General features: G+C 42.8%; 1 protein-coding gene across 2 annotated transcripts; it reads left to right on the top strand.

The window, feature by feature from the left end:
- The first annotated feature begins 749 nt into the window (after positions 1-749).
- Positions 750-21,076, top strand: LOC142846343 (zinc finger protein 426-like). Of its 2 annotated transcripts, none has more exons than XM_075966715.1 (6): positions 750-943; positions 8,983-9,071; positions 10,918-11,044; positions 16,645-16,725; positions 17,874-17,926; positions 20,084-21,076. In XM_075966715.1, the coding sequence occupies exons 2-6, from the start codon at positions 9,039-9,041 to the stop codon at positions 20,849-20,851; spliced, it is 1,062 nt and encodes a 353-aa protein (XP_075822830.1). In that variant the 5' UTR covers positions 750-943; positions 8,983-9,038; the 3' UTR covers positions 20,852-21,076. The 2 variants fall into 2 exon arrangements, with proteins under 2 accessions (XP_075822830.1, XP_075822831.1); XM_075966716.1 differs by lacking the exon at positions 750-943 and adding an exon at positions 5,523-5,603.
- Positions 21,077-21,896: the final 820 nt, after the last annotated feature.

Here is a 21,896-nt window from a genome sequence, read left to right as displayed (position 1 = left end):
AGCATGTCTCATAACCCCCAAGACAAAAGTATATAATAAAATATTAAAATTATATGTATTTGATAATATAAAAAGCTGGGGACATGGCTCAGTGGTACAGCATTCGCCCATCTACCACACACACACAGGAAAATGTAAAGAAATCCAATCTATAGTTTATTAAGTTATCCAAATAAGAGGAATCCACATGTTGGACTCAATGTTTGGAAGAAACGGATCATCTCATGAACTGGTAGATTTATCAATAGAACTGTGATTTAGAGATTTGGACAGTCTTGTATTATATTTGTTAAACTGCAAGTAGTGGCTGGCACTCCTACAATTCCAAGACTTGCAAGGTAGAGGCAAGAGCATCGGGTGTTCAAGGTCATCCTCAGCTACAAGTCAGGTTGGAGGACAGCCTGTGCAGCACGTCTCAACACCACCAAATAAAAACCACTGATAACCAGTTTTCAGCATTGCCGCCCCCTCCCCCCCCATGCCCACTCCACTCTGGTCCTTTCACCAGCCACATCGATCCCTGAGCTCGGTCCCATGTGAATCCCCTGCCCACAGGCTGAAAGCAAAACAGGAAATAGCATCGCGTTTGCCTGCTTTTTTTCTGTGAGTCGCCACGAGTGACTCAGAGTCTATGGTTCCGGACTGTGAGGTCCGCACGGGTAGTAAGGAATTCCGTTGTCAAGGACGTAAGTGACAGGCCGGGTCTGCAGGAGCCTGCGCGCGGTGCGACAGCGGGGAGCGGGGAGCGTCGTAAAACTGCCGTGACGACGTGTCTTTGCCGCACGACAGCTATTGTTTTGTTCACGTTACAGCCTCCAAGCCTTTATAATTTTCGTTCTTCTTTGTAAACCACAAGAAAAAGATATTTCCGCCGTTGGATACGTTAAAGAGCGTCCCCGAGTGTCCTCCTGCCTCTTGGACCTGGCAGCTGCCGCGTACACGGGTGAGCGCTGGGAGAGATTAGGCTCTCGAGTGGGGGATGTGGCTGTCTCTGCTGAGCCCCGGATTCCACGCCAGCTTTGGGGAAAAAAAACTATAGATATATATTGCATGTAGGTATTTTTATTTATAGTTATTATATGTACATATATGTGCTTAAGTGGTTCAAGAGGACCTTTCTGTTTTTAAACAAATGAACATTTTTGTTAATTTTTACTACACTTTAAATCGAACCCAATACATGCAAAATACTAAGAAATATAGACAATAAAAAGTAAGTAATGAGCCGGGCAGTAGTGGCGCACGCTTTTAATCCCAGCACTCGGGAGGCAGAGGCAGGCGGATCTCTGTGAGTTCGAGGCCAGCCTGTTCTACAAGAGCTAGTTCCAGGACAGGAACCAAAAGCTACCGAGAAACCCTGTCTCGAAAAAAAAATCAAAAAAAAAAAAGTAAGTAATGAGGGGGCTGGAGAGATGGTTGTTGTGTAAGAGAGCTCGCTGCTCTTCCAGACGGTAGTTTCCAACACTGGCAAGAAGACTCACAACCTCCTGAATCTGTCCTCGGGATCCCACACCCTCTTTCTAGCCCCTGAAGGTACCTGCATATATGTGGTTTACACACACACACGAATACATTTTTAAATATTAATTAATGGTACCCCTTTGTTTTGTTTAATTTTGTTTTTTTGAGACAGGGTTTCTCTATGTAGCCTTGGATGTCCTGGAACTCACTTTGTAAACTCCTCAAACTCCCAGAGATCCATCTGCCTTTACCTCCCAAGTGCTGGGGTTAAAGGTGTGTGCCACCACCGCCTAGCTGATAACACTATTTTTTTTTTACTAAATTTTAAGATTCATAACTGAATTTCATACATGAATACTAGCCATACTTCAGGTTTCAGTGATTTATTTATTTGGTTGGTTTTTTGTTTTGTTTTGTTGGTGGTGGTGGTTTAATTTTTGTTGTTTGCTGTTGTTTTGTTGGTAGTGTTTTGTTTTTGTTTTTCAAGACAGGGTTTCTCTGTGTAGCCCTGGCTTTCCTGGAACTTGCTCTGTAGTCCAGGCTGGCATTAAATCTGGAGATCACCTGCCTTTCCTCTCAAGTGCTGTGATTAAAGGCACACGCCACCACCACCCAGCTAGTTATCCTATTTTCATTTTTCAGTTTTGTGTGTGTGTGTGTGTGTGTGTGTGAGGGTCACAGGACAACTTGCAGGAGCTGAGTCTCTCCTACCATGTAGATCCAGTGTATCAAGCTCAGCCCATCAGGCTTGGCTTTATCAGCTGAGCTGGCCCATCTCTTTGGCACTATTTAGTGTTTGTTTCGTTTTTACTCTTTTCCATTTTTTAGTCTTTTTGAGATAACATCACACTATATAGCATTGGCTGTCCTGGAACTTGCTATGTGGATGAGACTGGCCTTGAACTCACAGAGACCTGCCTACCTCTGCCTTCTGAGTGCTTGGATTAAAGGCTTGCACCACCGCATATGGCCCTATTTATTCTTTAACAATTTCATACGTAATATATATCTAAGGAGTGCCCTTTTTCTTTTTAGGGTGCTGAGAATTAATTGATCCTGGGGTTTCACACATGGCAGACGAGTGTTCTACCACTGTCTTTGTTTCTTAATTTTAAGAAAGGATTTCTGTTTGTTTGTTTGTTTTGTTTTGTTTTTTGACAAAGGGTTTCTCTGTAACAGCCCTAGCTGTCCTGAAACTAGCTCTTGTAGACCAGGCTGGCCTCAAACTCAGGCCTCTGCCTCTCAAACGCTGGGATTAAAACCATATGTCATCACTGCCCAGCTCTTGAGAAAGAAGAAGCGGAGGAAGAATCTATTTTTCAGCATGTAACTGACAGGAAGATTAAGTGTTCCAGTAATGTAATAAGAGGACCAACAGTGGTTGACACTGGAAAGCTCACCACACAAATTGCTTATGGTAATTCCCAGGATTGGCCAGTGTTTTATATTTGTAAACAGATACAATCACTTTAGGTGGATTTGTTGTTCCTCTTACCACCCAAATCATGGTTCTCATTCCCTGAAAAAGACACCTAGTGCGAGCATTCCTGTAGGACCCCTTCAGTATGCCCACACATCTGGAAATGGGGTCACTCCATAGGTAACTGCCCAAACCTCCTTCCTACAGGGGAGTCTTCCACCAGGGTCTGAGTGACATTTCTGTTTGCCTAAAAGTCTTCCTAATAAGGTAGCTGACATAGTGCAGCATTTGGCCGGGGGGCGGGGGAGGATATGTGTGTTACTGAGGATTGAACCTAGGGTTTCACATTCTGGGCATGCTTGTCCTTTAAAAAGTTTTTTACATTATTTATTGTGGTTATTACGTTATTTTTTACATTTATTTACTTGTGTGAAATTGAGTAGATGTGGAGATCACAAAACAGCCTAGTAACATGCTTGTGCAAGTGTGAAGACCTGAATTCAGATTCCTGACACCCACATAAAAACACTGGGCATGGTAGCACACGCATGGAATCCCAGCACTAGGGAGGTGGAAAATGGGAATCTCTGGTGCTTGATTGCCAGCTAGTGTAGCCAGTCAGCTCCAGGTTATATGAGAAACTCAGTCTCAGAAAAAAAAAAAAAAGAAAAGAAAAAAATTAAGTGGACAGCCAGGTGGTAGTACACGTCTTTAATCCCAGCACTTGGGAGGCAGAGGCAGGTGTTATCTCTGAGTTCGAAGATAGCCGGGTATACAGAGTAAGTTCCAGGACAGCCAAGGCTACAGAGAGAAACTCTGTCTGGGGCGGGGGAAGTGGGTATTGGGCATGGTGGTACACGCCTTTAATTCTAGCACTTGGGAGGCAAAGGCAGGTGGACCTCTGTGAGTTTGAGGACAGCCAGGTATACAGAGAGAAACTCTGTCTGGGGTGATGGGAATGGGTATTGGGCATGGTAGTATACACCTTTAATTCTAGCACTTGGGAGGCAGAGGCAGGTGAATCTGAGTTCGACGACAGCCAGGTATACAGAATGAGTTCCAGGACAGCCAAGGCTACTGAGAGAAAGTCTGTCTGGGGCAGGGGGAGTGGGTATTGGGCATGGTGGTACACATCTTTAATTCTAGCGCTTGGAAGCAAAGGCAGGTGGACCTCTGTGAGTTTGAGGCCAGCCTGGTCAACAGATTTCCAGGGTAGTACAGTGGGACCCTGTCTCAAAAAATTAAATAAAAAAGATGGAGAAGCTCCTGAGAAATACCCAGCATCGACTACACATACACATGCTTCTGCCTGGTTAGATCAAGCCCACTAAGATATTTTTCCCATTGATAATTCACCTTAGGGTGCTAGAGAGATAGCTCCATTAGAGTGAGATAGAACATTAGATGTGTAACTCTAAGGGCCAGAGTTCAGATCCCAGCATATAAGTAATCAGGGTATTGTGCAAACAGCCTAACTCCAGCTCTGGGAGTAGTCTTTGTCTTTCTCACGCTCACACGTGTACACATACACACAAACATTAAAGACATAGACTGGGCTGGTGAGATGACTCGTTCGGTAAACATACTTGCTGTGTAGATATAACAGCCTGCGTTCAGTTCCTGGATCCCGTGGTAAACATACTTGCTGTGTAGATATGACAGCCTGCGTTCAGTTCCTGGATGCCATGGTAGAAGGAAAGATTCCTGAAAGTTGTCCTCTGACCTCCACACAAGTGCCAGGGGAAGCACATGCCCATCTTCTCAACACACACATTCCACTTTGCTCAGGTCTCCATTTCAGGCTTTCATGACATTTGCAAAGACTCTGAGGATTTGTCATATCCTGTTATCTAGAAACAGAGCAGAGATTGTGTGAGCCGTTCAGAGAAGGTGATCATGAGAGAGGGATTAGGAAGGTGGAGAAGTGCGGTGGAGATCGTGAAGTCAGATGTCGTGGTAAAGCATTCACAGCGCACCAGCTGATTAGTGGGCTACTCTAGACCTCAGCTGGCTCTCCAGTCATCTAAGCAGTGCTCAACTCTAACACGCCCCTTTGCTGGGCAGTGTGCAGAGAGGTGGCGCACCACTGGAAACACACTTCTTTGAATTTGTGGCATTTTCTTTATTTGTTCAGAAGACACCCAAAGGGGACGCTTTGCTCCATCTGGGACTCGCAGCTTGAGGGTGGCTTCCCCAGGCAATGCCTGCTGCATATTTTGAGCATGCGATTGGCTGATATTCTGCTATATATCTGATGTTTCCTTCTAACTGCTCTATGTAATTCTATGTTTGCTTTTGTTTGTTATGTACTTAATAAACTCATTCCAAAGCAAGAATAGAGCTTTTGTAGATCACACTGGCTGGACAGAACAGCATGCTGTGAGTGAGGACTTCATCTCTCTGAGCTGATGCTTCTGTACATGTAAAGTGAGACCATTAGTCTTCCTGGTGGGCTACATGGCTTACAGATTCTTTTCCTGGCATCAGATGAGTTAGAGCTGCTCTGCTATCTGGCAGTAATGTGTTTATCCAGTCATGATGTGGGAGAGTCTTCTGTTTTGTGTTGATTTCATTGGTTAATAAAGAAACTGCCTTGGCCCTTTAATAGGACAAAAAATTAGGTAGGCGGAGTAGACAGAACAGAATGCTGGGAGAAAGAAGCCAAGTCAGGCAGTCGCCATGATTCTCCCACTCCAGACAGACGCAGGTTAATATCTTCCTGGTAAGCCACCTTATGGTGTTACACAGATTATTAGAAATGGGTTCATCGAGATGTGAGAATTAGCCATTAAGAGGTTGAAACTAATGGGCCAGACAGTATTTAAAAGAATACAGTTTCCATGTAATTATTTCAGATGTAAAGCTAGCTGGGGACTTGATTGGGGGAAGGGGAGGGAAATGGGAGGCGGTGGCGGGGAAGAGACAGAAATCTTTAATAAATAAATAAATTTTTAAAAAAAGCTAGCTGGGTGGCAGGACGCAGCCCACCGCTCCTCCTACAACAGAGTGGAGCTCCAACGTGTTAAACTGGATCCATATAAAACCTGAGAGAACTTAACGCAGCTTTTTGCTATTTGTGGGTGGCGTGCAGCAGAGAAAATTTCCTCACACGGCAGCCTTAAAAAAAAAAAGCCGCACAGGGTTTTAAAACGCAGCAGTTTCCTGGGCCCTGCCGCTGGTGCAAACTCCGGCTATGGTGCATTTGTGGGCCTGGGTGTTTGTGTTCCCCCTCGGGATCGGGAATAAAGTACTCTGAGACCATGGCTGCGCTCCCCGCCTGGGCAGACTTTGGGATCAGGCTTAAGCTGGCCGGAGAGCAGATTGGAGAGAGGTGGAGCCAACATCCAGAGCAGCCCGCTGCTCTGCAGCTCAGAGGCTGATTCAGTGACTGATTCAGTCACAAGCCTCCAGCTCCCCCATGCTGAACTGTGCGGACCTCAGGCAGGATAATTACCATAACAACAGCGCAGTTGAGGTTTAGACTGGCAGTAAACAGGCAGTACCATATTACCCCTACATGGTGCGATTTAAGTTTTTAAAAAATTCTTAACATTTTAAGAAATGCTCCTGGATAGTAAAAAAATTACAGAGCCACAATAGGACAGATTCAGACATAAAAGACCTCTATGGGTCACAATGTTGGATGAGTGTACGTAGGCTTGGGAGAGAGAAGAAAAAGAATATAGAAAATAAAATTAATGTTAAAAAAAAGGGTAAAGTCTTTAAAGAGACAGAGTACAGATAGTTATAGATTTAAAAAAATAAAGAAAAATAAGCCACGTAAAAATGGAAAATTCACAGAGAGTCTAGATTATATACATTGTGTTTTCTTTAGAATTTTTGACTGTGAAGGAGCTAAGTATAGAGAGACGTTTCATTACATGGGCTGCCAAGCTAAACCAGAACGGATATGAGTATTCTGATTTCAGAATTTGGGTCTAAGGATATGATGCTTTGGAAAGGAGTTTCTAATTTTGTTTTCCCAGAGGATGAGACTCTGTGGATTGCTTCTATCCCAATATGGTATGATAGACCGCGCCCTCCTGAAAGGTTGCTGTAAACACCCTCAAAAAATTACTTCATTCAACTGCCAACTGAGATGAACCTCGCACACAGGTTGCACCATAAAAGACCTAATTAACAGCGCCCCTACAGGAGAAAGCAGTTTGGAGAGAAAAAACTGCGCCCATGTTCCAAAATATTGTTTATAAATGCTCTTTTCCATTTAAAGGGGGATATGATATAGATGTGAATAATTTGCATTCATATGGATTTTAAGGTCAATTTTGTTATATGTGTATACATATTTCTAATCTTGATTAAGGTATTGTGATTGTGTAGTTCATTTAAAAATGTAATGTATATAGGTTGTTAATGGATAGTCATCTATAATAGTCAAGTTTGTAGTCATGTTAGACTTTCTAGATGTACAAAGATATATTTCAGATAGGCATTCTTCATATCTTTCAAAGACTACAGAATATGGCATTTAATGTTTTAATAACTTAGGACTTTTCATGACAGTGAGACACTCTGCTCCTGGCAGCACCAATTTACTTCAAGAGGAAGATGGGCATCAAAGAGGATCCTTATGGGGTTGGTTAGCCATTTGGGCAAGAAATTGCTCTTGCCTGGACTGATGCATAAATTGGACACAGAGAACCCTCAGAGAGAGGACTGCTGAATTTGCCTAACGGTGAGATGGTCTTTCAGGGTACTGATTCATGGAAAGAGTCTGCAAGACATTCTGCAGAACACAGCAGATAATGACTGACTGTCTTTAAAATTTCCTGCTTCATGAAAAAGTCTGCTGGATACTATGGGCCTGAAGGCCAAAGATGGATGCCCCAACGGTACAGAGGAACTTTGGGTGACTATACAGACAGCGAGATGTCTCTGTCATTTCTAGAGTTTTGGACTTCTTGTTTGCTTAGGTAATATTATATCCTTCTGGAGTCTTTGATGGAGTTGACGAATGGTTAGTTATAGTTTTCCTTAGGTTTGATAAAAGATATTATAAATATAAATATTGTACTAATTCCTGCCTGATAACTGTTTTGTTATATGTAATCTTACTATGTTAAAGTAAAAGCCTTTCTTTTTTTTTTTTTAAACAAAAAAAAGGGAAATGATGGGGGAGAGTCTTTTGTTTTGATTTCATTGGTTAATAAAGAAACTGCCTTGGCCCTTTAATAGGACAAAAAATTAGGTAAGCGGAGTAGACAGAACAGAATGCTGGGAGAAAGAAGCCAAGTCAGGCAGTCGTCATGATTCTCCCACTCCAGACAGACGCAGGTTAATATCTTTCCTGGTAAGCCACCTTATGGTGTTACACAGATTATTAGAAATGGGTTAATCGAGATGTGAGAATTAGCCATTAAGAGGCTGAAACTAATGGGCCAGGTAGTACTTAAAAGAATACAGTTTCCATGTAATTATTTCGGGTGTAAAGCTAGCTGGGTGGTGGGACGCAGCCCCGCCGCTCCTACTACAACACAGTCAGGCATGGTGGGGCCTGCTTATAATCTCAGCACTTGAGAGTCAAGTGGATCAGGAGGTCAAGGCCAACCTAGGCTATGTAAAACCCTGTCTCAAAAAGATGAAAACAAATAGGGCCAGCAAGAAGGCTCAGTGGGTAAAGGCACTTGCAGCCAAACCTGATGACCTGAGTTCAATGCCTGAGACACACATGGCAGGAGGAGAGAACAGAGTCTCCCAAGCTATCGTTTTCCATGTGTGTGGTATAACATTTCTACAATTCTATACATAACAATAAGTAAATGTGAAAGAATTTTCCTTTTTAAATTATTTTTGATTTATTTGTGTGAATATTTTCTTACATGTATGTTTGTATCTTGTACATCCTGGAACTGGAGTTATGGATGGCTGTCAGCCACCATTTGAACCTGGGTCCTCTGCAGGAACAAGTGCTTGTAACAGTGAGCCATCTCTACAGCCCTAAAAGTATTTTTTGAAATAGTGTATGCATCTAATTTTCCTCAAGTGTATAGGATGTTGTGTATCTGACACTAGGATCAATGAACTGAAGAACATGGAGAAAGATAGGAATTTTTGGTTCTTACACCTTCTCTTTCTTCCAGGTGCTCTTCTTCCTGTTGACCCAGTCTGCCTTGAGGAAAAGAAAAGGGCAGAGAATATGGTAGTCCACCACCTGAGAGATTTTTATCAGGTATGCAGACTGCCTCACAAAATGACGAGTGTGCTGCACCAGGTCAAGTGTTTCCATCCAGGTAGACGTGACTCTGCAGACTTCACAGAGCCAGCAATCAAGGCTGGAACTCCAGTTGTACTTCCCCTGGGGTAGCCCCACACTTACTGGTGCAGTGTTATCTGAAATTCCACTCAGGATCTTAATAACTTCTGATTAATGTTGATACTCATGGTGACACTGGTATGTTTGTTGTTTTGCCAAGTATTCTGAAGGAATTTTAAGAGGGAAGAGCATACCCTTTTGTCTGCGTGTGTGGGGGAGAGTAAAGCTCTTAGTACAGCACTTGCTTAACACCAGCTCCAGGAGACCCAATGTGCTCCTCTAGCCTCCGTGCACACCTGCACACGTGTGCACACAAAAGCACACATACGCCTAAGTAAAAGTAAAATTAATAAAAAGAATTGAAAATCATCCTCTTAGGTAGAGACAGCGGGATCAAGAGTTCAAGGTCATCATCAGCTACAGAGCAAGTTAGAGACCAGTTTGGGGGATACATTTTTCTAGAAAATGCTGGGGCCGGTGAGATAGTTCAGCAAGTTAAGACATTTGCTGGAAACCCTGAAGACTTAAGTTCCCATGAACCCACATGACAGAAGGAAAGAACTAAAGCCTGCAATTTGTCCTCTGACCTCCAGATATGTGCTGTGGTGGGTGGACCCTGCCCCCCTCAATAAAATAAGTTCTTTTTTGTTTGCTTGTTTTAAATTATGTGTATATTTTGCCTGTGTAAATTATGTGTATGTATATCTGTACCACGTGCATGTCTGGTACCTACAGAGGTCAGAAGAGGGCATCAGAACCCCTGGAACTGGAGTTAGGAGACTCCAGTTATGATGGTTATGAGCCCCCATGTTGATGCTGGAATGGGGACTCAGGTCGTTTGCAAGACCAACAAGTGCTCTTAGCAACTAATCCATCTCTAACACCAAGAAACAAGTCCTCCCCCATCTCTGGGTTTGTTGTTGTTTTTCAAGACAGGGTTTCTTTTGTGTAACCTTGGCTGTCCTAGAACTAGCTCTGTTGATCAGGCTGGCCTTGAACTCACAGAAATCCACCTGCTGAAACAAGTTCTCTTTTGTAAAAAATTCCTGAAACTGGAGATGACTCAGTGGGTAAAGCTCTTGCTGTGCAAGTATGAGGACCAGAGTTCAAATCCCTAGCATCCATGAACATGCCAGATGGGTGTGGTAGCATTTCATTTCAGTAACTTGTAATTTCCGTCCTCTGGAGGCAGAGCCAGGATCTCTTAAGTGAGCCTGCTAGTTAGACTAGCTGACTAAGTGAACAGCGGTTTCAATAAAAGACCCTGCCTCAGTATGTTAGTTTGAGAGCCATTGAGGAAGATGCCCAGTATTGACTTTTTGCCTCTAATACACATGTACTCATGTATGTGAATACCTATACACACATGGATACACTTTACACACACAAAAAGTATAATTTTTTCTTTTTCTTTATTTTTTTTTTCTATGCTTGGAATTGAACCTAGGGCCTTGAATATTCTCAACAAGCACTCTAAACTGTATCTAAACTGTATCTCCCAACCCAAAGACTGTTCATCAAACCTGCTTACCAAGTGTTAGGGAATAGAGAGACGGGATGTTTGTTTAGTTGTGAGAAGGGTCGCTAAAGCCATACATCCATAGAAAATAGACAGTGACCATGGACAGGGAGATCTCCCAGACCCCCAGCCCCTGAAGAAGACAATGGAAGTCCTTAGGTCTCTAACAAGAGTTGGGTCTTGTGTCTTAATCTATAATGAACATTGGTTACATGTACTCAGGCTGGCATGTATGTGATTTAGGACTCGGTGACCTTTGATGATGTGGCTGTGGACTTCACCCAAGAGGAGTGGGCTATAATGGATCAAACTCAGAGAGACCTCTACAGAGAGGTGATGCTGGAGAACTACCAGAACCTGACCTCAGCAGGTAAGACTGCCAGCGACCCTCCTGGCCTCTTAGGGATCAGCGGTCTCCATCTGAATACACTAGGAATAGAGACACATTGGAGGAAAGGGTTTTTCCAGACAGGGTTACTCTGTGCAGCCTGGCTGTCCTGGAACTTTCTTGTAGACCAGGCTGACTCAGAGAGTAAAGGTGTTTGCCTCCCCTGCCCAGCTCAATTTTAATCATGATATTTTTGTTTATTTTTGGTTTTGGTTCTTTTTAGATTTTTAATTTCATGTGTATGGGTGTTTTCTTTTTATGTATATATGTTCAGAATTCATGAGAGGGTGGTAGATCCCCATAAAGTTGGGTTAAAAATGGTGTGAACCATTGCTGGGTTCAGTTCTAAGGAACCAGGTCCTCTGGAAGAGCAGCCAGTGCTGTTAACTGCTAAGCCAGCTCTCCAGCCTCTCAATAGTGTTTTGAGTTTCAACAGTAAAACTAGTATGAACTTCTATTTTTCTTCCCAATTTTACAGATTGAAGATTTTTCCTGAAAGCTGAGTATAGGGGTTAGGGGTGTGGCTCAGTTGCTGGAATATCTGCCTGGCATGCATGAAGTCCTGGGTTAATCCCTTACCACATAAACTGGATATGGTAACATAGATCTGTAATCCCATTACTGGGGTGAAGAGAGGAATCTCAGCTATGTAGCCTGGCGAAGCTATATGGATTCGTTTCTTGGGTTTTTTTGGTTGTTTAGTTTTGTTTGGTTTTATGATTTTTGGTTTGCTTTTGTCTTGTTTTTTTGTTTTTTGAGACAGTGTTTCTCTGTGTTCTCCCGGAACTCACTTTGTAGACTTGAACTCACATGTGCTGGAATTAAAGGTCTGTGCTACCACCGTCTGGCTGCTACATGAATTTTTATATTCCCCTCCCCCGTTAAAAAAACCAAACAAAAGTCAGGTATGGCGGGTTCCTTCTGTAACCCCAGCGCTCGAGAGGTTAAAGCAGGAATATCACCTAGAGTTTGAGGTCAACCTAGGCTACTTGGGTTCAAGGCCAGTGTGGGCTATATAACAAAACCCCATCTCAGAATAAATAAATAAGTAGAAAAGAAATGAAAGGGGGAGGGGAAATCTTTTTTCAGGTTTATTTTTATTTAAATGTATAAAAATACATTTTAAATGTATTTAAATATATAAAAATACATCATGCATACATACGGCAAAATGTTGTTGGTTGTTTTTCTCTTTTTACTTTTTAGACTCTGGGGTCCTAAATAAATCACACACAGAGGCTTATTATTACTTATAAATGCCTGGTTTTAACTTGGCTTCTTTCTTTCTCTCTCTCTCTCTTTCTCCCTCCCTCCCTCCTTCCCTCCCTCTCTCTCTCTCTCTCTCTCTCTCTCTCTCTCTCTCTCTCCCTTTCTTTCTTTCTTTCTTTCTTTCTTTCTTTCTTTCTTTCTTTCTTTTTCGGATTTTCGAGACAGCGTCTCTCTGTAGCTTTGGAGCCTGTCCTGGAACTAGGTCTGTAGACCAGACTGGCCTTGAACTCACAGAGATCTGCTTGCCTCCACCGCCCAGGCCACTTTTGCTTCTAACCAGCTTTTCTTTACTGAAAGTATCCTGTCTATCTTTTCCTCTAGCTTTTAATTTTCTCTATTTCTGTATAACCTTTCTTTCTTACTCTGTTGCTGGTTGTGAAGCTGAGTGGCTGGCCCCTTCTTTTCTCGGTCCTTGATCTCTCTTCTTTTTTTTTTTTTTAAAGATTTATTTATTAATTATGTATACAATATTCTGTCTACATGTATGCCTGCAGGCCAGAAGAGGGCACCAGACCCCACTACAGATGGTTGTGAGCCACCATGTGGTTGCTGGGAATTGAACTCAGGACCTCTGGAAGAGCAGTCAGTGCTCTCAACCTCTGATCTCTCTTCTTTAATCCCTGCTCTCTCCTTCTATTTCTTCTCTCTGCCTGCCAACCCCGCCTATCCTTGCTCCTGCCTCGCTATTGGCCATTCAGTGTTTTATTAAACCATCAGATGTTTTAGACAGGCAAAAATCACAGCTTCATAGTTAAACAGATGCAACATAAAAGAATGCAACACATCTTTGTATCATTAAAACAAACGTTCCACAGTATAAACAAAAATAACACATCTTAAAATAACATTCCACAAGACACGCATTGCCCAAGGAGGTCAGAGGAGGCATTAGATGCCCTGGAACAGCTGTGAGCTGCTTCAAGAACAGCAAATGCTCCTAAGTGCTAAGCTATTTCTATAGCACCCCGCTCCATCCCCTTTTCTCCTATAGGTACTCTGACTGGCCTCGAACTCTCAGAGAGCCACCAGCCTGCCTCCCACCCACATGCTGGAAGTAAAGGTGTATACTACTACACTTGGTTCAAAAATCATTGTTACCTTAGATATTAAGACACTAGCTTAGCATGGTGGCACACACCTTTACTCCCCGCACTCGGGAGGCAGAGGCAGAAGCAGAAGCAGAGGCAGACCTGGTCTACAAATTAAGTTCCAGGACAAGCAGGGCTACATAGAGAAACCGTCTTGAAAATCCAGCCCCCCCCCCCCCCCCCCCCCGCAGCATGAGATTTTTTTTTTCTTTCCTCTCATGAGAGTATGGTCTGCCTCCATACTCCTGCTGGCCTCAAGCTTTGTGCGTGATGCACACTAGCCTTGAACTCACTGTCTTCCTGTCTCCTTCCAAAACTGATTACGGGGGTGTGTGCTGTACCTGGCTTGAAAACTTTTCAGATTTTTATTGAAATGAAGTATTTTATGTTTGGACTGGCCAGATTGGCAGCATCGGTGCTGCACCGTCTGGGGCAGTTACTGAGTAGACAGTGTTGCTGTCGAGGGGCAGGGGATCTGACGAGTGTGGAGCTGATGGGCAAAGGGGTGACTTCACCCCACGATGGGGTGAGGAGGAAGCTGGGAGTTTTCTTCAGCTACTAATAGAATTTTGCAGTTTAAAACTTAGAAATTATTTCTGGAATATATATATATATTGCAGTTGATGGTGAATTCCTTAACCTATAGAAACTAATATTGGGGCTATGAGGTGACTTGTATACTGTGAGTGTTTACATGAATGAAGGCATGTGTGCCATAGGGCGTGTGTGCAGGGAAGTAAGAGGGCAAAACTCTGGTGTCAGTCCTCACCTTTCATTTTAGACAGGTTTTGTTGTTGTGTATTTGCTGCGTACACCAGCCTGTCTGGGCTTATCCTATTTCTGACTCCTCTCTCTTCACGAGTACCAGGATTATAGATGCTGTGTTACTGTGTCTGGCTTTTACATGGTTTCTGGGAATTTGAACCCAGGTCTTCATGCTTCTATAGCAGAGCATTATCCATTGAGCCTTCTCCCCATCCCCTATAAGGTGGTTTTTGTTGCCCCCCCCAAACGGGGTCTTGTAGAGCTCCTGGCGTAGGAATCTGAACAAGCCACTGCCCTGATGAACCTGACCCTGGTCTGTAAGATTCTGCTATAACTTTTTCCCTCCAATAACTCATATTTTTGTTTTGCCCTGTTATTGTTTGACTGAGTGTTAATGTTTTATTAATGTGTATGAACTTTAACTTGGGTTTTTTTTTTAGGTTCAGAAAACAGTGATCTAGCCGGGCGGTGGTGGCACACACCTTTAATCCCAGCACTTGGGAGGCAGAGGCAGGCGGATCTCTGTGAGTTCGAGACCAGCCTGGTCTACAAGAGCTAGTTCCAGGACAGGCTCCAAAACCACAGAGAAACCCTGTCTCGAAAAAGAAAAAAAAAAAAGAAAGAAAACGGTGATCTACATGCTTAGTCCTTATGAAGCATTTCCCATGCATTCCTTTTTTTTTTTTTCTTGGTTTTTTGAGACAGGGTTTCTCTAGCTTTTGGAGCCTGTCCTAAAACTAGCTCTAGCTCTTGTAGATCAGGCTGGCCTCGAACTCACAGAGGTCCTCCCAAGTGCTGGGATTAAAGGCGTGCGCCACCACCGCCCAACCTTTCCCATGCATTCTTTAGAAAGAGCTCTGCAGTGCTCTGAGCAGTGGTACAGACTTTTACTCTTAGCACTTGGAAAACTTAGGAGGGCTGGTTGTCCGGGGCTATGGAATGTGAAATTCTATCTCAACAACAAGAAAAAACAGAAGCTAGAGCTAAAAACATTGGCTGCTCTTCAGTTTCTAGGGGTCCAGTGGCCTCTTTTGGCCTCTAAGGGCACTTTCACATCGGTACACACATGCACACAAATAAATATTAAAATAAGTCTTAAAAAACAGGGAGAGGGGCTGGAGAGATGGCTCAGAAGTTAAGAACGATGGCTACTCTTCTAGAGGACCAGCGTTCAATTCCCAGTACACACACAATTGTCGGTAACTCCAGTTCCAGGGGATCCAATGCCCTTTCTGGCCTCTAAAGGGCACTACACACTTGTGGTAAACAGACATAGTATGCAAGCAAAACACCATATGCATAAAATAATAATAAAAATAAACAATAGTATATGATAAAGATGATGATGATTGTTGTCTGGAGAGCTGGCTTAGAGGTTAAGAGCACTTGCTGCTCTTGCAGAGAATCTGGGTTCCATCCCTAGCACTCACATCGTGGTTCACAACCATCTGTAACTCCATCATCCCGTGCCCTCTTCTGCATTCCTCTGACACCAAGTACTACATGGTGCACATACATACATACAGGCAAAACACACATAAAATGAATAAATCTAATAAAGAAATTAGAAAGAGGAAAAATGTGGGGGGCTGATAAATGCTTCACGGGCAAGCATGAGCAAGCACGAGGGTCTGCGTTCAGTTCCTCAGTACTATTTATAAAGCCATGTGCAGTAGCTGCACCGGTATGGGAAATTGGAGGGTCCCTGGGGACTTCCTTGGGCAGTTTAACTAAATTATTGAACTCCAGGTAAAATGTGATTGTGTTTCAAAAAAATTATGGAACCAGGAAGATGTAGTGATTAGTGCCTTTAATCCAGCACTTGGGAGGTGGAGGCCAGGGATCTCTGTGAATTTGAGGCCACCCTGATCTATTTAATAAGTTCTGGGCAAACCAGGGCTACACGGTGAGACTCTGTCTCAAATCTAAAACAGAAAAACTATATGTGCTGGTGTGCGCTTATATTCCCAGTGCTTGGGGATTGACTAGCCAACCTAGTCTTCATCAGTGAACCCCCAGTCTTCGTGAGAGACCTTGTCTTAGAAAACAAATTGCAGGGCTAGGACTCAAGGATATCCTAGAGATGACTCAAGCATAAAGTGCTTGACTGTATCATCACGAGGAGCACAGTTTGCACCCCAAAACCCATGTGAAAAGTAGGCAGGCACAGTAGCTGCCTGTGATTCCCAGCATTCAGAAGGGAGACAGGAGATCCCCCTGGAAAGTTGGCCAGCTAGAGTGGCTGTATTGATGGCCCTGGATGCCTCAGTGTATAGAAAAGGTGGACAGTAGTCAAGGAAAACACCTGACATCAATTTTGGACTCACACGTGTGCACATGTGCACTCAAACCACAATACACACACAAAGGGAGGGAAAGAGGCTCATAAATTTACCATTACTGGTTTTTTTCTGTTGAATATGAACCACATCCAATAATACATTTTCCTTTTATGTATAGGATATGAGGTCGTCAAACCCAGTCTGATCTCCTGGTTGGAGGAGGAAGATTTACAGGAAATGCAGAGAGAAGGTTTCCAGGGTGAGTAGGCATGGGGAAACAGTTGTGATCAGGAAGTTCCTTAAGTTTGACAATAGGATGAAGGGTTTTTGGGTTTTTGTTTGTTGGTTTGGTTTGGTTTTCTTCCCTGTGAGTCAGGGTCTCGCTGTATAGCCCAGGCTGGCCCCTACAATATTCCCACGTTTACCTTCTGGGTTCTGGGTTTGCTGGTGACCACCACACCCAGCATAATGAAACATTAAAGAGTCAACCTGAGCTTGCTTAGGAAGACTCTTACTCCTGAGCAACAGCTCCAGTCTCATACCGGAACTTTCGGAGATACAGCTGACCTCAGAAGGTTCCAGCCTTTCTCTCAGAAGCAATTCTGGATTTCTTACACTTGGATCAGACTTTTTCTTGGTCCCACAAAAATGCCTGTTCTGTTTCTTATTTGTGATTTTGTCTTACTCTGTGTTGAGCTCTTTCCTCATCATCATCCCTGATGGTGCTCTTTTCCTCTCTCAGTTTTCATTTCTAAAGAGCAATTTGTAGTTGGGTGGTGGTGCACACCTCTAATCCCAGCACTCAGAAGGCAAAGGTAGGGAAATGTTTTGGGTTTGAGGCCAACCTGGTCTACAGAACGAGTTCCAGGACAGCCAGGGCTACACAAGAGACTCTGTCTTGAGGGGAAAAGAAGAAGAAAAATTTGTAACTGTCTAAAACTATGACTCATGTTTTTACCCTTGCCAAGTTTTAACCTAATTAAAATTATCAAAATTTAGTTTCTTGGGCTGGAGAGATGGCTCAGAGGTTAAGAGCACTGACTGCTCTTCCAGAGGTTCAATTCCCAGCAACCACATGGTGGCTCACAACCATCTATAATGAGATCTGGTGTCCTCTTCTGGACAGCAGGCAAAGATGCAGATAGAACACTGTATACATAATAAATAAATAAATAAATAAATATTAAAAAAATTAAAAGTTTTTTTTAAAAAATTATTTTCTTCTTTTTTGTAGTTTTATTTATTTTGGTGGGATTTCACACTGTAGCCATGGCTGGCCGTAAACTCAAGAGTCCTTCTGCCTCAGCCTACACTCTCACCACACTGGCAAGACTTCTCATGTTCTATTCCTGTGACACACCTCTCATTTCTAATCTGGATTCTGTTTTGTTTTTATGTCTCTTTTAGAACGGGAGATGCATGGCACTTTAAGGAAACAAACTTCTAAGGTGGTACAAATGGTAAGATTAATCAAGAATGTTAATAGTTCCCATACTCTGAAAGACTAGAAATTCCACTGTGGAATTGAGAGGAAATTAGTGGCATTCACTCAGGGTGATGTAGGTAGGGGAGCAGCATTTTAAACCAGAAACACTCACTGTAACAGTGTGTAACCATCATGAAACCAAATCCTTCAAGGTTCCCACAAGTGCACATCCTACGTGTATAACTAGACATTGAATTAACTTTTTCTTGATTCTTTGTGAATTTCACATCATGTATCTCAATCCTATTAACCTCCTTATCCCTTCATAGCGGCCCTTTGCCCTGGCAAACCCCTCCCCCCACCAAGATAAAATTTCAACAAAAAAATATTGTGGAAGCTGTAGTATGGCTCAGTGAGTCACACAGTACACCCTTTGGTCCATACATCTTTACTTGCAAGTGTACATTGCAATGAGTCCCTGGTCTGGCTCGAGGCCTCCGGCTTCTGCTACACTATAGATACACTATAGATATATAAATACAGTCCCTTGCTGGGACTGCTCTCGGATACTCTGTTGTTGCCCTGTGTCATGGAGATGTTGCCCTGCAGCTTTGGATCTGTAGAACTAGCTCCTTCACATGCTCCAGCAGTTCATAGATAGGTAGACATTGGGGTAAACCAACTCATAGCCCTAGTTCTGGGCCTGGGTGGTGCTGGGCTGGGCTGGACTGGTCAGCCCTCCAGCTCTCCCTCATCCTCACCACCAGGGCTAGCTTACCCAGTGCAGCAGGTAGCAAGGAGTAGGGCTAGTTCTCCTACTCTCACTCCCTTGGGGACCTACTCACCTGCACCTACACCACCAGGGCCAGCTCTGCTGTGTTGCCCAGGTGAAGTACAGGGCCCACTCAACCTGGGTGCTGCAGTGGGTGACTGGCTGGGCCAGCTCTCCCACCTGCCGCAAGTGGTGAGGGGAATGGAAGGGCATCTTTCTGTCACCCAGGCCACCACATGGCAGACAAGGAGGAGCAGGATCAGCTCTGCTATTCTCACATGATCAGGGCTGGCTCACCCACACCCCTGAAACAGGGTCAGCTCTACTATGCTGCCCAGGCAAGGTGCAGGGCTAGACACTGAATTTTTAAAGCAGTTTATTTATCTGTGTTCTATTTATGTGTCGTGTGTGTGTGTGTGTGTGTGTGTGTGTGTGTGTGTGTGTGTGTGCACGCACACTGGCATACATGTACCAGGGAAGTTTATGCCTTGGTTCTCTCTTTCAACCATGTTGAGACATCATCTCTTTTGTATCTGCTACTGCATAAACTCCTGTCCAATTCTCCTGTTTCTGCCTTCCATCTCAAAGTGGTAGTGCTGGGATTACAGATGCGTGCTACTGTATCTAGTTTGGGGGATCAATTGTCCATTGTCAGGCTTGCATGGCAAGAACTTTGCCTGCTAAGCCATCTTCCTGGCTCTTTAAAACAATTTTGTAACATGCTTAACATTTTTTAAACATTTAAGCTGATTCTAGCACTATTGTTCTTTCAGTTTGATTATAAATCACATAAGCAACTTTAAGAATGTCATGAAAATGGTAAAAATCATAATCATCCTCTAGTAATACATTAAAAAAAGATGGGGTCTCATGTAGCCCCTATCCTCAGATTTGCTATGCTGCTAAGGGTAGCAGCTCCTGACGCTCCTGTCTCCATCTTCTTGGTGCTGGGTTATAAGTACCTTGCCATGCTAGCTCTGAATGATGTACTTTAATCATTGTTTATTCATACAGAGAAGACGCAACGTTGTTGGGGACCTCCAAAATTAATTTATGGAAATTTCTTGTATGACTATGAAAGAATTGGGATATAATCTGTAGAAAATTAATGCAAATGAGAAACATTTAAGAGGAATAGAATTCTCCTTTGTAAGAGAACTCTCTTTGGTACATTCTCTGAATATGGTGAATTTGGGGTACCCAATCTGTGCTTAAAAGGTTTGGCTTCAGAATTTCCACAAATATGCATATAAGTGGTTCTTTCATTAGGGTCCCTTCATTCAACTTGGGAAAAAAAGCAGCAGAAATTATATACATGTAATAAGAATTTTAAGTATCTAATAATGTTTCTGTCTTCATAGGGATTGAAACCCTTAATTTTGAACAATCCATTAATTATATTTATTTTTTCATCAACAGGCAGGAAGACATAGTGCTTTGGAACTCTGTGATTATATGCAACACAAAGATATCTTAAGAGAACATTCATATTTTAAAAGACATATGCAAACCGAAAATTCAGAGCACATCTGTGACTCTAATCAGTATGGAATGCATGTTCCCACTCTGCATGAGGAAACATCTATGAGACAGGAATTTTCTGTGTTGAGTCAGAATGCAGAAAACTCTAGTCTGACCCCAAATGTCACTCACCAGGGAACAGGCTTGCAGGACAGAGCTGTTGAATGCAGTACCTCCCTTAGTCAGTCATATTTTAAGGCACATATGAGAATCTATAATGGGGAAAAATTCTGTGAATTGATTCAATTTGCAGATTTTTCATGTCCCACAAGTGGAGCTCTGCCTATTCAAAAGTATACCATAAAAGCCTATCAGTGTAAGACTTGTAGGAAAGTCTTTGGGCATTCTTCCAATCTTAATAGTCACATGCGAACCCACACTGGAGAGAAGCCCTATGAATGTAAGGTTTGTGGGAAAGTCTTTGGGTATTCTTCAAATCTTAATAGTCACATGCGGACCCACACTGGGGAAAAACTTTATGAATATAAAATATGTAAGAAATCCTTTACTACTTCTTCAAGTCTAACTAAACATTTCAGAATTCATACTGGAGAAAAACCATTTAAGTGTAAGGAATGTGGAAAGGCTTTTGCCAAGCACATGTACTTTTTTTACTTTCTGCACATGTACAAACACATGCTGAACAGAAAAGCCCTATGTCTTTAAGTTATGTGGGAGATCCTTCACTATTTCTTCAAAGCTGATTGACCACTTAAGAATTCATACTGGAGAGAAACCCTATCAATGTAAGGAATGTGGGAAAGCCTTCCACGCATCTTCCTACTTTCATAAGTATCTAAGAACACATACTGGAAAGAAACCTTATAAATGTGATAAGTGTGGGAAAGCCTTCCACACTTCCTCCTACCTATGGAAACATGTAAGAACTCACAGCGCAGAGAAACCTTATAAATGTAGGGAATGTGGAAAATCCTACAAAAGATGTTATCTATTGAATGAACACTTAAAAACTCATATGGTGGATAAACCCTTTGATTGCAAGGTATGTGGAAAGTCTTTTAGAAGTTCTGCTTGCCGTAATAAGCACATTCGCCTTCACACTGGAATCAGACCTTATAAATGTAAGTATTGTGGGAAAGACTTTACTGTTTCTTCAAGTCTCACTGAACATTTAAGAACAAACACTGGAGAGAGACCCTATGAATGTAAAGAGTGTGGGAAAACATACAAAATCTGGTACCTGCTGACGGAACATGTAAAAACTCACACTGGAGAAAAGTCCTTTGAATGTAAAGTTTGTGGGAAACTCTTTGTAAATTCCTTTTGCATTAATAAGCACATTTGAATTCACACTGGGTTAATGTAAATACTGGTAAATGTAAATACTGTGGAAAAGACTTCACTGTTTCCTCTAACCTAGATGAACATGTAAGGACTCATACAGGTAAGAAGCCCTACAAATGTAAGGAACGTGGAAGTCTTCACAACATCCTCAAACCTCTATCACCGTGCACAAATTCATGATAAAGTGGCTTCCTTGAAGTATCAAGAATGTGGGGAAAACTACAATAAGTTTTATTGACTAACTGAACATCTAATAACTAAGTCTGACCAGAAACTCTTTGAATGGGAAGAATGTCAAAAGCCCTTCAAGAATTCCCCACATCAGGCTGGAGAGATGGCTCAGAGGTTAAGAGCACTGGCTGCTCTTCCTAGAGAACCTGAGTTCAATTCCCAGCAACCACATGGT

This window comes from Microtus pennsylvanicus, chromosome 3 (assembly GCF_037038515.1).
Source record: "Microtus pennsylvanicus isolate mMicPen1 chromosome 3, mMicPen1.hap1, whole genome shotgun sequence".
Classification (NCBI taxonomy): domain Eukaryota; kingdom Metazoa; phylum Chordata; class Mammalia; order Rodentia; family Cricetidae; genus Microtus; species Microtus pennsylvanicus.
Note: the sequence above shows the minus strand (reverse complement) of the source record. Positions and strands in the feature narration are given on the sequence as shown.